Genomic DNA, 17,224 nt, shown 5'->3' with positions numbered 1-17,224 from the left:
ATGCTTTTAAAAAGTGCTATTTTACCCAAAGAGTAATCATGTTGAAATGAACTCTTCTTTTTAAGCAGCTGTAATCCAGAATTGTGTTCAGGATCATATATCGATTTTAGCAAACAAGTTTTTTATTCCTTCCGCTTAAAATCTCAGAGCCAAAACATGTAGAAAAAAAAATAATTTGGTTCTTGCTCACAGTTTTCATAAATAATGCTTTTCCTGTCTGCAAATCTGCATTTTTACTTGAGTGCCCTTGTAAGTTCAACCGTGTTTATAAAAAAATGAAGTTGAGAGGAAGGACTGAAGATGTCATCTTTGTTGTCTACCTGCAAGATGTGGATAATTAAACAGGCTAGGAAATGGCAGCTGGAAGTCATTTTCCTCTGAATGAATCAAAGTGGTTATGAGGGGATCTCCAGAAGACATTTCAACATACAAAATCTTGCATCTCAGTTGTTTACAAGGTCAGTTTGCACTTCAAAAAACATTTCAGAAGGCTTTCAAAGTGTACGCTATGTGTATTATATCAGATCAAAACAGAGTCGCAGAGCTTCCTGCCAAGGCCAGCCACTTTAAAAAGTGTGTTTTTTTAATTTTTCTAGCCACTCAGCAGATACCCACCTTTGATCAATGACATCTCCTTTTGGCTGCCTACTGAGACATACTCTAAGAATGATTTCTATGACTTGGCCCGAAGTGTTGGTGGAGACCTGATAGAAAAAGTTGTCCTACTGGATGAATATACCCATCCAAAGTAAGTAAAACTTTTAACAAATTTTTCCTGTTGTCAGAATAGGAGTATTTCAGTTCTATACACCAAGAAGTTCTTGATTCTTACAGTGTCTATGCATTTTGCTTTTCAGTTCCAAAGCATTTTTACAACACTTTCAGCAGTAAATCCTTTTGATTAAAAACATTGTCTTTGAATTTTAGTTTCGCATTACTACTGTGCTTATGGTATTCAGACTGCAATCCCGATGTGTTGTGCCTAAGTAGTCACAGCTGTGGTGAACGACTGCCTTCCTCACTGTGTCTGCCAGTGCAATACACTCTTATCTATAATATATCTGATATTCCAGCCATGTTTGTTGCTTAATGGCTAATGTTTGTCTCCTTTTCCCCTTCTTTTCTTGTTCTAGTACAGATTCACTAGTAGGCCTTTACAATAAATATCAGGGATAATAATGATTTGTTGCAGAAAACTATTGTTGGTGCTCAGTGGGCAGAAAAATATGTTTTATTCCTCATTCTGATGCTTATTTATGTTGCTGAACAGTCTCTCAGGCTTGAAAATACCTTCTTGTTTATGTAACAGCACTAGCACAACTGTTCCGGGTGTGCAGGTTGATTTTCCAACTGATAGTATCAGTTGTGTCAAAAATTGACAAGTATCAGCTATTCCATATGCACTGTTTTTTCAATTTGTTCTTTCCAAATCAGGAAGTAAATATACTTTTGGCTACCCAATTGGGCTTTAAAATGATTTCTCCTCTTTGAGGGTAGGTTGTTTTTTTTTGTTGTTTCTATTATTTTTTTCACTATAGAAAGGCAGGTAGCAAATCTAACTAAAGCATTACTTTAAGATGATGGGAAATTGTTTGTGTTGTGCTCCAACAGCTATAGATTATTTCTTCCTACGTTCAGGTATTTGACCTATTCTTATGAATTTGATGTGTTGACAGTTCTGATCCAGTACAATTAATATCAAAGTGATCTGTAGAATTTGGGTTGTTGGACTCATTTTTAGAACTAGTCCTTTCTGCTTTCCTGTGCTGAATATTTATTGTACATATAACACCTCTGTTCCACTTTCAGTCTACACTCTTCCTGGTGATACCCAGTGTGATAATCTTTGCTGTTACATCTTCTCTTGGGGGAAAATCAGCATGAGCACCTCTGCCAAGGATAAAGATTTGGCAGAATCTTATTCTCTGTGGCCTCTCATTGAGGCAGTGTTATTCTGTGATTAGTCCTGCAGCTGGTTTCAGGAATCTGCTTATACAGGGAAAGCCTCAGCAGCAAAGCTGTGTCAGTCACGACTCAGCTGATGTGTAGTGCTCCTCTTCTTTAATTGGAATAATCCATTTTAGTATAGTGGTAAAGTGGGGATGGGATTCAGTACTCTGAATTTCTAGTGTATATGTGTGTTTTCTTTTCTGATATACTTTGACGTATACCTGAATATATAGCAGGGAGGACAGTTCTTCAATGCCAGATCTTTTCTTCCTCTGTAAGGGATGTATCTCTGCTTTCCTCTGTGATGTATGCAAATGGATGGGGAAGGATGGCTCCTCATTGAGAATTTTCACACAAATTTAGGACTTTCCTAGCATTGTCTCTAAAGCAATTAAACCTTACTCAGCGGACATCCAAATATGCATTGATACTACGGGGTGGAAACATTTATCACCTTCAGGTCTGAAGAATTTGAGCAGGTGTCACTAAGGGATTGTTGGTGAGTGATGCAGTCCCTTAAATTTATTCAAATGCAGTAACAGTAAAAAGGAATCTTTTAAAATGCTCCGTTATAAAAGCAAAAACAACAGCAGTCTAAGGAGATTATCTACCTCATTAAAAAGGAAAAAAAATTGCAGATGAAGAGTACCTCAGCCATAATGGTTACTTTGCCCTTTCTTCTTAGAACAGGGTGTGTGCAAATATGAAACTTCTTCAGTTGATGACATTGTAATGACAGCATTTTGTCTGTTCTTTAAAGCCTTTGGAAGACTGACTCTTTGAAAAGAAGCGTGTTCTGCTTAGTCTTAATTCCAAGATAATTGCCTTGTTACAGGAATGGTACAGCAGCTTCTTTAATTCGGTGTTGCAGAAAAGCCTCTGGGCAGGGAAATTAACATAAAAGAGATACTCAGTGTTGCTATGGATCTGAATGTTATGGATCTAGATGCATGTAATCATGATCTTGACTTTGTAGTGATTCTGGTATGGAGGATGGGAGAAAAGTGTATAGGATAGGGAAGCCAGCAGCGCTACTGTCTTGAATGTTAGTTACTTATTAGCAGCATGATACGTTCGTGTATGTAGTTAATCATTACTGGAATTTAAAGTTCAGAGTTTACATCCTTTAAAAATACTAGCTTTTTGCAAATAGAAGCAAAGGGGAGATGAATTAGCACATCTAGTAGTCTTATTTTCCTTCTTATACTACCTTCCTTAGTTATAGAACCATAAAGAAAATGCTGTACAAATAAAACTAATTTAGAACACAGAAAGATGTATTTTAATTAAGGTCCTTCATAGAGGCTGTCTCTGTGATACTGTGTAGTTATCTACAGACTTTTCTGTGATTCAAAGACCTAAAAAAAAAAAAAAAGTATGAGAGAAGTAATTATTTAAACAAGGAATAGATGATTGGGAAAAAATATATATAATAAATATATAAATATATACATTTTATTTTTGTATGGTGATGATGTTGAGCTATCTTCCAGGAAAACATAGGCAATTAAAGACATAGCAGGAAGTGTTCTCCCTGATGAAATGCACGAATTTAGGAGAAAACCAAGTTGCTGTGGTAGGTTAATTAAGAACTGTTCCAACCTAAGCGCATCTTAGATAAACTTAACTAAAAAGACACAGCATTAAGGTAAACTGAGTAATGTGAGGTCAGTGAGTAAGGCTTTCCAGAAAATAAATTTTTGGTTCAGTTTAGATTGCAAATATTTTTGTTTTCGTTTTTCTTGACAGCTGAAACTAATTGTGATAGATTCCAGCCTGGTAGGGCTAGATTAATTGTGAAATGTTACAAGCAGAAAATTATTTCACTTTGAGGTGGAAAAACAAGTTTTACATATTAGGAAGTAATATACTAGCATTAGGTAGGAGATGTAGACATTTCTGTGTTTACCTTTCTTGAATTTTGTTGTTCCTCTATATTCCTGTTGACCAGTGCAACAAGTAGACAAAGCAAAGTAATCCAAGGTCCTCTGTTCCAAGCAGAGAACTGAGTTTATATAACTAAATAGCGGTATGTAACTTTTACGTAAAGTCATTCTGAAAACTAAGATAACTGTCAGGATGCTCAGCAAGAGTCCTGTGATTCACAGAACTCTTCAGTTTCAGCTCAACTATTACAACCACATATGTTCTGTTTGATTCAGAAGTTTTGAACTAAAAGGAGAACGTGGACTTCTCAGGTGTCTTGCAATCCTATATGCCCCCACCCTGTTACAAATGTGTTCATGAGGTATCACAGAAGAGGAGACCACCCTATGGATCCCAGCAGCTAAACAAAATTTGGGATTCCAGGGAACTGGTCGGGGGATCTACTGACATGTGATCAATATGGGAAATCTGGGAATAGGGGTTACTTGAGCAGGAGAGGAGCAGCACCTATGAGATGTAGCTCATGCATTGAGAACATGAATCTGAGAAAGGGAGTGAGTTGTACGTGGATACACGTACAGAGGATAATCCCATCTGTTGTTGATACCTTCTCATCACTCCTTAGGTAAAAGACCATCACAGAGCAGCATGACCCAATGTTTATGAGAAAGTAAGATCCACTGTCACCTGATTTTTAAGGTTTTCCTGGAATATCAATGCCATACCAGGCTGAGACCACAGTTGATGTAACTTCACTCAGTGTGAATAATGCACAATATGGCTGTATCACACCTGATATCCAGGCATATAGAGAATAAATTAATGGATATGAAGAACAAGTTGTGGCTTTGCTGAAATGCCCAGGAAATTGAGTGAATCTGTGGCAAGAACAGTATTGGAGTATCTGTACGGCAAGCTGAATCGAAAAGAAATGTCCTTATAGCAGTGAGCAAAATATTTTCCACTGTTCACCTTGCAAATTTAAGATCTCCTTTGCTTGAAACGATAGCTGCGAACTTTTAGATTTTTGTATATTTGATCAGTGAAACATATTTGTCTATGCACGTTTTGTAAAATCAGCTCACTTTGATTTGCTTCAAGTTGTCAGTTCCTGAGTGCTGTGGGACCCATGTGTGACCAGCCACCAGAAGGTAACGGCACTGTTTCTGCTACCTGGTTGAATTTGTTTCTTTCAAATCCTCAGAGATCTTCCAGGACCTTTAGGTATTACTGTGCAAATACACAATGAATAATGTTTTGCGACTAACATTTTTCACTTTGGAACATTCTGGTGAACAAATATTTCCAAAACCAAAGAGAATACTCTGGTCTATATTGATACTAAAAGGAGAAAAATTAGTCAATTTTTCCCTTATTTTCACTTACTTTTTTTCAGTGGCAAATCTACTACTGCTTATCACAAATTTCTGATCAGTATGAATGTCCTTCAGAAGTTAAATCAGAAAATAGTTCCCTTCACAGTGGTCAAGACTTTCAGACAGGAAACAGTCTTCGCAGAGAAATAGAAGACTGGTGGGATGGTAATCAGACGATGGAAGAGTCTCTGCCTCTTATGAGTAAGCAAAACAGCTAGCATCAAGAGAATTCCAGCACAAGCATTGTGTTGCATTTATGAGACATTAGGTTAAGTATTGCAGTCGCGCACAAATCAAATTGCAGGGGTAGTAAAGAATAAAGATAGTAAAGGGAGTTACATCAGGCTGGTGACCAGTCACTGGTGAGGTTCCCCAGGGCTCCATTTTAGGATCAGTTCTCTTCAATGTTTTTATAAATTATCTGGATACAGGACTTGAATTCGCATTGAGTAAGTTTGTGGATGATAGTACACTGAGAAGAGCTGTTAAATCCCTCTATGGCAGAGAGGCCTTGCAAAGAGATCTTGACAAATGAGAGAGCTGGGCAATTGCCAGCTAGTTGAAGTTTAGCAAGAGTAGGTGCCAGATCCTGCACCTGGGATGGGGCAGCCCTGGCTGTATATACAGACCAGGGGACGAGAGGCTGGAGGGCAGCCCTGCAAGTGTTTTCTTCAGCTCAGCGTGCTGCATCTCTTTCTCTTTCGTGCCTTGCCTAAACCTGTCAAGTGTGACAGGCTCACATCCCTATTCCGGAAAGGTGTTTTTTGAGTTCTACAGAGAGATGGTTTTCCTACCAGTCTTGGGCCTGCTTCTTTAAAATTTCATTCTAACATGTCTTTTTTTTTTGTAGAAAGGGAAGGGAAGGAAGGAAGGAAGGATATGCCTCCACAGTTTCCTTTGTAAGGGAGATCTGGAGTTTGGCTGAAAAAAAGTATACAAAACTGTAATCAAGAAATGCAGTGTGTCCTCACTGGTACTGGAGAGGTAAATTTTTAATTAGAACAACTAAAAATACACTGAAAAAGCAGTGTGGGAGACAGTAAGAGGTGGGTGGATTGATTTGCTACATTGTTAAAAATATAAGTGGAGAAAAGGTAAGAAAATATTTATTCTTGATTTTGAGTGAGTTACTTGCACACTTCTGCAGTGATATCTGCACATTTGTAATAGCCTGTTAAGTGAGGTAAGGAAAAGTGTGTTGACTGCTGTCATGCTGTTAGGTAACTGTACTGTGGCCTCATATTTGGAAACTTTATAACATTATTTTCCTTTTTATTGCCGGATCTCTTGTACCTTCCCTTATCAAAATACATATGAAATCAAATACTTCTAGATCTGCTTAATTTCACAGAATCATAGAATGGCTTGGGCTGGAAGGGACCTCAAAGCCTGCCCATTTCTAACCCCCTGCTGTGGGTAGGGATGCCATCCACCAGATTGGGCTGCCCGGGGCCCCATCCAACCTGGCCTCAAGCACCTCCAGGGGTGGGGCACCCACAGCTTCGTCTCTCATCCACACCTCCCTATCCCTGCAGGCTGCCCCTCTTTTGTTGCGGCCCAGGATGCTGTTGGCCTTCCAGGCTCCAGATGCACACTGCTGGCTCATGTCCAGTTTTTTTGTCCAACAGAGCTCCCATGTCCTTCTCCACAGGGCTGCTGTCAAGTTCTTCTTCCAGTCTGTTCTCATATCTGGGATTGTCCCAACCCAAGTGCAACACCTTGCACTTGGCCTAGTTAAATCTTTTTGGGTTCTTGAAGACTCTTTTCTATCATGGTTTTGTCTTTCTTCTGGAGCAGATGACTTAGGCAGAATAATTTTAAAGTGCTGCTTGCTGCTAGTATTACGCAAATTAAAACAATCACTTTAGTCCCAGAACGCCTTGTTGTTCTTCAGCCTGAGCACTTTACAATTTGCTGTGGGATTCGAGATTACCTTTAACTGCTGAACTGGCAAAGTCCCAGCAGCATCTTCTGTACAAAAAAACCACAGAAGCTGCTTTTGACAATAGCTGTCAGAGGACTGGTTTGCTGTTAATAAACTGTATTCTCCAGCTCTGGAATTTTTTCTCTCATTTGATGAAATGAGTGGAAGTCCTGAAGTCAATTACTGTTTATGGGAGACTCTGTTTCTGGTTATGGATTGACTTCTTACCCTTTCTTCAGCTGTCACTGGAGATTATGGATGTATTGTGGCTAGTTAACGCCACACTGCATTAGTGCCCCCCAATCCCTCTTCTTTTTTTCTTCTCACAACCAGGAACAGTGTCACCTGCTTTCCCCTATGAATGAGAACTTTGATTGTAATTTCTTTTGCCTTAGAGATTTCAACTTGGAAAATGTGCCTATGATGGAGGCTACATGCTTTTGAGAGTGTTTCGCTTCTGATCTGCTTGTGTCAGGCATTCCCCTGTGCCCTAGGCCATCCTGATGGATAGCCAGTGGTATTTGCTTGATTTGCATTCAGAGCGACCACAGCCACATTCAGATTGACTCCAACCACTTCTTCCTCTTCCCCGTCTTTTCTTCTTTGAAAAACAGCTGTATAGAAATAGCAGCTCCATTCTCACCGCAGCTCCTACTTAGAGGTGGTCAGGGACTTTCTGACCAAATTTGTTCAGAGTGAACACTGGTCTGCCCTGACAGAGATACTTTTTGAAGACAAATGAGTTCTGGTCATGTCCTACCAGAGCCCAGACAATCTGCCACCTGAGTGCTGAGACGGTGAGGTTTTCATCCTACTTCCCTAGAGGTTTACAGAAGCTCAAACTTGTGCTCCACGTCTGTAAATACAAGGTAGAGCTCTGCTGTGCTGGTTGCTACGTGGCTCTGGGGTGTCTTGCACTTCTCACATGATAGCAGCCTTGGTGCCTTGCTGCCCCTGCCAGGACTGTGACTGAGTTCAGCTTTTCCAGATATCCTGTGTAGTAGTGGGAGCATTCACTGAGTGCAGGGCCGCCATCTGCTTGGTTTTGTTTTTGAGGAAATTGAACTAAAAAGCTTTTAATTCTTCTTCCTCCCCAGTAAAAACATTCCATATTGAAATTAATGTAGAGAATTAACTGAATGAATAGACATATATTTTTAAAAAGGTTTTTTCAAGTGTTTCAGACATTCTGAATTTCAACCAATTCTGTTCCTTTTCTCTATAGTATCTGCGAGGTGAAGTCAGAGATAGGAAATGTGATCGTACACTGTTATGGCACGAGCCAGAACATATTGTTTGATATGGAAGTAGACCTTTTCGGAGCTATGTTTAGTGTGTGTACATGTGTTGACTTGGAATCTGTCTGCATATTTTTATTAAGCATCCTCTTCAAAGGTTTTTAAATGCTTGTCATAGAGCTTTTGAATACCAGTGTGGATTCAGATGCCTAATTTCCTCAGGTTGCTTCAGAAGTCCCACAGATAACTGTTCCCTGTTTTGGAATTAAATCTGAAAGTGTAATAATGAGCTATCAGAAGAGTGAGAGAGGGACAGAGGAATCTGTCCTTTAGAAACAGCATGTCCTTGAACTGTTCATCATCTGCTTATTCTGGGCTCATCTCTTGTTTCATCTGCCAGAAAGATGGATTTCAAAAATGCCAGTAAATGCCTTATCTTTTGTTTTACCAAGAAGGGAAAACTGAATAAATTCTTGCTTTATACGATGAAGTGAGAGTTATTTGATGTATGGCTTTTTCCACCACTTGTGACTGCCCATTCAGACCTCTGATTCCAATGTTTATCCGAAGAATGTTTTGTGGGGAACAAAAAATAATCAACTGATGACGAAGACTGTACCTTTCCTCCTTTTCTCAATATTCAGACAAGCACCACACAAATAGCCATTAACGGCTCACTATTGAAGTCTGAGGTTTCCTTCAGACCACTGCATTCAAATCAATTGTGGGGCAGACAGTGTTTTGCTGTACAGTCCTCACTCTTCAGAGACTTCACTGAGAAAATAGTCTTCACTAACTGAAAATAATTTACTATTAATGAGCTTTAGTGGGAGTCCCATTATTCTTCTTTGGTAGGATGCTGGTGGCTAGCACACAGACTTGTGGGAGGATTGGTATTCAAGAAAGGAGAAGGATGAGGTAACCACAGGTTTCCATTAGAGCAGGGGGAACACAGTCCTGAAGTGTGATGTATCACCAGTGATATTCCGTAAGAAATGTAATCACCCTTCACGGGTAATGAGAAGAGAGGAAAACTTAAGTACATGAGCCACACGGAAGACAAATGTCAACTCCCTTATGTATTCAGGCAGATACAGAGGATAGCTTTGCTATAGAAAAGGGATAGCTGGAGTCACAATGAATCTTTCTAAGAGGCTGCTCGGCTGAAGAGCTTAACCTTTTTTCATCATGTCAACCTGGAGTCAGCCATTCAGCACCAGGTCTCAGATGCCACTCAGAAATCTGTGCCACAGTTCCCAGAGCACTTCACAGGAGGCATCACAGGAGTTAGCACAGTGATTTATTGACAAGCAGTGGGCCTCTGAAAAATGGCTAAACGAGTCAGCTGCCAGAGGATGCAGAGAGGTTACGAATAGGCTTGTGAGTACTTGTAAGTTCAGAGAAGACCTAGTGATTCACTGGCCTTGTAGACAAAGAGGCTGAGACTACTTCTGTGCAAAACTGTTTTTCATGGTACATAATTGTGAGCTTATTAGAGCCTGAGAAGCATTACAATGGCTCTGAATACGTCAGAGATAGAGTGAAAGCTTTTGTAATCACATTTGTTTGATGTTAAATATGGCATTCTCTGAGGAGCTTGAAATCAGCTTAATCTCACAGTGCTTTTTGAAAGTGCTCTACTCAGCAGCATGTGTGGAAGAAAAATTCACGTGTTAAGAGACAGTCCCTTTTTTGACCTAGTGCTTTGACTACTTCTCTGTATCACTCATTGAAAGAATTTTCTCTACCTTATCCATTGCTCTATTTCCATCTGCCTGTGCTTAGATGTTCTTCACTTCATTCTGCTCTCTGCCCTGACAGTAGAGTGCAATATCCCTCTGCTTTTCTTGAGCTCTACCGCATCGATTTTCCCTGATTAACACCTAAGTTGGTCATCCTTCCTCAGCAGGCTGGGGAATTAAGGAGAGTGAGTCTTGTCAAAGCCACTGACACTGGTTGCCTGTCCTGCACGTTGGAGTTTAGCTAGATGAGAATAGGGGTGGGGGAAGGCTGGGTGTTTTGTCTAGGTCTCCAATCTGTGCCTGAAACTAGTTTGACTTCAGAAAATAGTCACAGCCTTCCTATAGGTTTTGCACCACTTCTCCTTAGTCAGCTTTTTAAGTGACGTTTATTATGAAATTGTTACATGTTTGTTTTCTGTAGCATGCAAGCTGTGTGAAGAATGCTTCTGTAGCTAATCCTGATTTTTTTCTCAAGTTCTCTTGAATTCTTCATGGAGATCTGTTTGGGAAGGTAGGACTAGTACCATGGGCTTATGTCTTGCAAGAATCATTAGAGTCACAGGAAGTTGTCAAAGTACTGAGATAGATAGTCACCAAGCATTTCTTAGGCTTATGAAGGACACCATTGTTATCTGTGTGTTGAGAATTGCACACGTGGTTCCTGTAGGAAATACAGATGTTTGCACTCATCTCTTGGACAGAACATCATAAAAGTGTGTCGAGGCTGATAGTAGAGTGGCCAGCTCTATAACTGTTAGGGTAGATTCAGCAAACATATATTCCATAATGCTACCGTAATGAGAGACAAGAGGAAAAATATTTTTACGCTCCTCTTCACTATGCAATATTGCTGTGCAGAGGAGAGAGAGATTTAGCAATAAATAATTAATCCTGCTCTTTATATTTTATGGATCCAGAACACATTTTTATAGGAAAAAAAACCAAACAAACCACATGTTATAGCTGGAAAGGATTTCTTAAAACTGAGTCAAAGTTTTAAGCAGCTCACAGGTTAGTTGTCTTCCTGCTGGAAAATGTCAGCATTTAAGTTGAAGAAACAAGATTTTGTTTAATTTCAGAACAAATAAATGTCATCATTCCTCGAGTAGATGACAGTATCTTCACATTGTTCTGTATTTTAACCTACCAGTTAACTTTAAATAGTTGAAGAAAATTGTTGTCAAGTTCTATCAAGAGCTGAGTGTCGTCTTATCTGGGTAACATGAACAGAAGTTGATGGGAATGTGGACTCTGTAAGTTGCGTATATGATAGGGATGCACCTGAGCTGCAGAATGTACATCTTGATGGTGACTGATGGTGCTCTGAATACCTCCAGAGTTCAGGTTTCTGTCCAGCTTCTCTCAAATGCTATCTGGTAACATTAATATTAACACGAACACCATGCAAATGATCTGTTATTTATCAGATATCAGACAGAAATGCAAGGGAAAGGTACCTTAAAAATATTATGAAGATGAAGAAAAGATTTGTTTAATATTTTTGTGTCCATTCGTACATGTGAGGGATGGATGGATGAGTAGTAAGGAAATGAGTGACTGTTCATGTTTTGTAACATTTCAGTACTTTGTGCTCATACTTTGTGAATGACCACCAAAAAGGAAATAGATGAAGACTGATTTAATGGAGCTCTTTTTTCATACTTATATGTATATATATATATAAAGTCTCATGGTTCTCATCAGAGATACTGGCTTTCTCATCTTGCAGACTGGTGAAATGGGAGGCCAAAAAATTGTGTGCTGTGTCTGAAGTCACAGGGGGGTGGCACACAGGAAATTCAGGAGTTTGAGTCGTAATGTTACTGTCAGTTGTGTTGAATAGATGGGAGGTATACTGAGCAAGTGAAAATCAACTAGGATGGCACAGCATATTCATGTTCTTCTTGAAATAAATTGATGGCTGGACTCAAGCAAAGCCAACTGTGAGCTATATCACTTAGGCAGACATTTTTGTTAGTGTTTTCTAACGCAGATGTTTGTGGGTTTGGTTTTATAAAACAAGTCCTCACTTTTCAGAGCTTCTGAGTATTAGTAGTTCCCATTGTATGCTCCAAACCTTTCAAAATGATGCCCTTGCTGTCATTCATAGAATGACAGCATAGAAAGCCAGAAATTTTTGCAAATTAATGGGACACTTTGAAAAACCAGCTTACACAGGGTGTCTTTCAGACAAATAAACTTCTGTGGTTGCACAAAAATTGCAAAGGCTGTCAATTCTTGTGCTTTAAAACATAAGTGACATCTGCTTGGAGTCGTGATGAAATCCCAGTATGAATTATGAACCTGCAGCATTTATAAAAATCACTGTTGTATTTCATACAGCTCTGAAACATCTGTTACTAGACAATGCTATCAGCAGGATACTGGATTAAATGGTGTCTTCATATACCTTAGTATGGCAATATCTATTTCCTGTATGTTTAAATGTGTACAATATCTGCACATTTTAAAACTTTGCTTTCTAAACAGCAGTTTCCTCTCTGGACCTCAGTATATCCTTCTGGGCTCTTACAGTCCATTTTCTAAATATGAATTACAGTTGTGAAGTTGAATGTTAACTTAGTAGATCATTGTAATATCCATTTGGGGCTACAGAGTTGACATGTGTTTATGCAATTCTAAAGTGGTAGATATTTAACATTACAAATTTAAGGTCTTTTACTCTCATGATTACTAACTCAGTTCCTTGTTCTGACTTTCAGGTAAATCCAGTTTCAGCTCAGTGGAGAACGTTTTAGGGATAAGTTTCTAATCTGATTTGGTACAAGTAGATTAACTACTTTCCTGTTGTATAATTGTCCAACTTTTATAAATATATGGAGTTTTCAATCTCCTGTCTTTGAAATATTCCTGGAAACCTGGGCTTATTTGCTGGTTAATCTTCCCTCTAACTCACAAGGTCAATTCAGTTATATACAATGTACTCTCTCTGGAGAAAAGAACACTTCTGTGTACTTGAGGCAGAAATATCAGCCTAGGCAAATACTGAATGGAAAATCAATACAAAACATTGAAACAGTATCTATTTTAACATTTGTTTGTTTTTTTTCTGGGTAATTAGTATTTCTTCCCTCATTCACTTTTTTTTCTATGTTCAGTTTCAGTGTCTATTCTGTTTCTGTTATTTTTCTCATTTGCAATCATTCTAGCAACTCACAAAATGCAGGATGAATGATGGTTGATTTCTAGATGAAGCAGCAAAGTGCATATGTGGAAAAAGTTAATGCAAAAAGGTTCTCCTGTTATGAGTGGTATTCTGTTTGTAAAGATCCAAAAGTCCAAATGATCTTATCCACTAAGATAAGGTAGCTTAAGGCTCAAAATAATTCAGAGTATCAAAGTGCTTCTCCATTGACTTTCAACTTGCAGTTTTGTTTCTGAGTTTGACAGTGTGCTTACAGGGTAAAATTTCTTGACTTAAAAACCACAGTTCTGCCACTATCAAATTCTACATGGAACGCTAGCCAGAACAGGAAAGCAAAGGTGAAAAAAGTAGACAGGGAAAAAGCACCATAATTAAAAAAGGCTGATATCTTCATGCATGGCTGTCAGCATTTCTGGAAAATTGAATTAAGAAGCTACAAAGGGCCACAATTCTCAAAAGTTAGTGTTTAGCATTTCTGCAAATAAGACTTGTTTCATATTTCTGAAACTTAGACCAAAAAAGAATTCACTAAACTTTTTTTTTTTTTTTAATCATGACTGAGAGTTTTTAAAAAGTGCGTAAGGGAAGTAGCTGCAACCACAACTCCTGCATGCTATTTTGCTATGTAGTTAGATTTTCAAATGTGTTCAGAGTGCCAGCACTTTCCCTGCGGGGCAGGTGCCTACCCAGGTATTCCCTGTTTTGTGCATCATTTCCCTCTCCAATGAAGGAACTTGCAGCTGGTGAGCAGTCTCATCAAGTGGCATATTGGACACCAAGAATGTGCTCGTTCTCAAAGGATGTAGATCTTGGTCTTAAATCAGGAGTTCTGCTATGGATTTTGGTGTGACAGTGCTTTACTCCAGAAACCTGAAAGTTGCTGGGTCTGGAGATTGTAGCAGTTTCAAATTAACGTGTTTGTTTTTGATTCCCCTTCCATTTAATGATAATTTTTGGCAGGGATCCTCTTTCTAAAATAAAAATAGATCTGCTTTGACTTGCAAATTCAAACTAATTGGACTAACTTTTTAGCCCTGCTATGGAGAATTTCTACTGTTTGCTTGTCCTTATTGTAATTACAAATAAAAAGAAGCATCGTCAACAAAAGAATTTGTAAGCACATATTCTGTGATAACCAAGTAGCCAAAGCGGTTGAAAGTGTGATGGATAAGAGCTAAAATTCATGATTGTTCAGAATATCACATGAAGGAAATGCTGTTAAAGGGTTCTGAAGAACACTTGTTTGTTGGTGTGTTTGCATAGCATACCACCAGTGGAGTGCGGTAGCACCTTAGAGAGATGCTACTGTCAGGGCTGGTAGCAGTTTTAACTGAAAAATTGTGTCCTTATCTCAAAGCTTACATGTACTTTATTACATTCATTAAAGAACTTCCTTCATAATCAGGTCAGGCATATACTTAAGTAACGGGTTTCAAAGCTCAACAGTAAAGAGAAAAATATCATGTAGATAGGGAATAAGCTCTTTTAAAGTGTATACTGTAGATTGTAAATGAAAAAGTCTTGTGTAAACCATCATCTGTGCTACATCACTGTTCTGATATATTGGTTTGTCCCAGCACCTTCCACCAGTTACAGATTCTGGTGCTGAAACACATGATTACTACAATAAGTAAACTGGAAAATAAAGTATGCTGTCAGCAAGACATTTATAAGTGATTAGTGGAAAAGTTTCTAATTTCTCTGTCGCACTTAACTGCATTTTCTTCACAAGGATGTTTGGCACAAGGTGAGCCTACTGAGTGTCATCCCAAAAAGTTGCTTTGAAAATACAGTCTGAAATTTTCACTAATTGATTTTTTTCCTACTTATAAGAAAGGAACAATTCTCATGTTGGAGAAAGTCACAATATTAGTTGTTGAAGAAAGCTGTTCTCTGAGTCGTACTGAAACTCCCTACTGGTTTCAGTAAAGCTGGAAGGGTGACAAATACAAAATAGGACTTCAGCCCGTTGAAATCAGTAGAAACCATCCCATTGACTTCAGTGGGATTAGGTTTGGGCCCTCTGTGTTTCCTTTGCTCATTAAAATCCAATCTGTCTACGGATAACACAGAGTCATTTCTCTTCCAGGAACTTGGCCCTTATTGCCAGTGAATTCAGTTCTCCATTGAGAAATACAATTGCTGCTGTTAGAAATACATTTGTTATTCAGGAGGGACATGTTGATATTTGTTCAGTGGGGTAAAGTGGTAGTTAATAATGAGATTTGCATTACAGTTGCATTCAGAAGTCCTTCTGGTATTCTGGTATTTTGGAACTTCAGAAGGCACATAAATGTTGCAGTAATACAATTGCATCCTATTTAGCCACATCTTTACTCATTGTGATAACTTATCATCTCTTACGGAAAAATCAACTGTCTCCAACTTTACTAAGGGCAAATAAAAATGCAGATTCATTATGAGATTTTCTCCTTTTGAAGCTCCAGACCAGCCAGCAATGGAACATGAAAGAACAAATAAGCCTATAACTAAAAATGTGCTTTTTCTTAGCTGCGTCTGCAGATATGACAACGTCAAGTCCTGCAAGCATGCAACTGGGACAGAAAGGAGGTAATAAATAGTCATTGCTTTGTGTTTAACTTTGCAAAGATGATCTTTCAGTTCTTAGTGCAATCATGCCAGGTTTGTCTGGCTAAGAAGGAGATTGCTTCACACGTTATTTGGTTCATTTTCTGTCTTTCACAAACATTTGGGTGTGCTCACGGAGCTATCAACATTTCCATTATTGAAGGGTACTCTCTTTACAAAGAATCCTTTTACTTCTAGGAAACTGTCTTCAAAATGAATATTTGTGCTTGTGTAGTGTCACAAAGATGTGATCAGGGTGTACTGTACTTGTCTTTGTTCTTATCTACAGTCTGTTTCTGGATCTCCAAAAAATAACAAGATTATAACTTCTACATGAAGTTAAAGTTGTAAGGATAGAATGAAAAATGGACTCTCAGAAGATCTAAATGCATAGACTAGTTTTCTTAAGCATTAGGAACTATAACTGAAATTACAAAGAGTTTGCCTTAACCACAGAAGTTTGACACTTCCAATTCAGTCTACCTGAGAGCACAAACATTCCTTGAAGGATATGCTGTGCATCTTTCCAGATCTAAAATCTGACATTCACCTATTATGTCTTTCCGTGGGATAGAACAGCCCTGGAAACAAGTGCTGAAGTAATCCCATGAAGGTCTCATCTAGTTGCATGTTATCTCGCCAACCTTAGCAAGTGTAGAATGCTGCAGAGGGACATGTATTTCCTAAACTCTTGAAGAACTGATCTCTCCATTACGGAATGTCTTCTTAATCTTCATTTGTTAATCACTGCTTATAGTTGAACTGTGGGAAGTATTTAAATACTTACACACTTGTGTCTTAATCTTGTTGGTTATTGGCATCAATAGTATTTCATGACAATTAGTTCCACAAATTATCCATTCATTATTTTTAAAGCAAAGTTTCAATTGGAAATGTGGTTCAGTTCCATTTGACTTTGTGTTAGAAAATAAAACATATTACCTAATTAACTTTTTCTATATTGTGTACATTTATTCCATCCTCTTGTCATGTTTCAAATAAACATCTCCCATCTGTTCAGTCATTCCTAATTCAGTTGTGTGTCTTTGTCTCTCAGACCTTTTATTACTTTTCTATATTTTTAGTTACGGAGATCAGTCAGCCTGCATCCGAGGTGAGCACGCGACATTGACTTTTATGTTAGCATTATAATATTTTAAGTGTTCATTTTTTCTTGTTCTTTGGGAAGATTCTAGCTTTTGTTTGCCCTGTTCATGCTGAGCACATTTCTTGATCTTTTGGGGGATGGTGTGATGGGTTTTCCCACAATAATTTTGTTGCTGGATTTTATTTCTGCCTGTTTTTTTAAGCAGTAGATTTTGCAGTTTGTTTATTTGCCTTACTTTTCCTAC

At 38.4% G+C, this 17,224-nt stretch overlaps 1 protein-coding gene across 9 annotated transcripts in view; it reads left to right on the top strand.

The window, feature by feature from the left end:
• The window catches only part of FARS2 (phenylalanyl-tRNA synthetase 2, mitochondrial), a 288,269-nt gene that overhangs the window by 160,701 nt on the left and 110,344 nt on the right, over positions 1-17,224 (top strand). For 8 of the 9 annotated variants that reach the window (XM_021388665.1, XM_021388660.1, XM_021388659.1 and 5 more), the window contains exon 7: positions 597-748. In XM_021388665.1, the coding sequence (XP_021244340.1) occupies positions 597-748 (152 nt within the window). Of the gene's footprint in view, positions 1-596; positions 749-15,794; positions 15,874-17,224 lie in introns of those variants that run through there. The other variant, XM_021388664.1, reaches the window with a different exon arrangement.

Source organism: Numida meleagris, chromosome 2 (assembly GCF_002078875.1).
Source record: "Numida meleagris isolate 19003 breed g44 Domestic line chromosome 2, NumMel1.0, whole genome shotgun sequence".
In the NCBI taxonomy this organism is placed as follows: Eukaryota; Metazoa; Chordata; class Aves; order Galliformes; family Numididae; genus Numida; species Numida meleagris.
The sequence above is the reverse complement of the archived record's forward strand: the minus strand, read 5'-3'. Positions and strand labels throughout refer to the sequence as shown.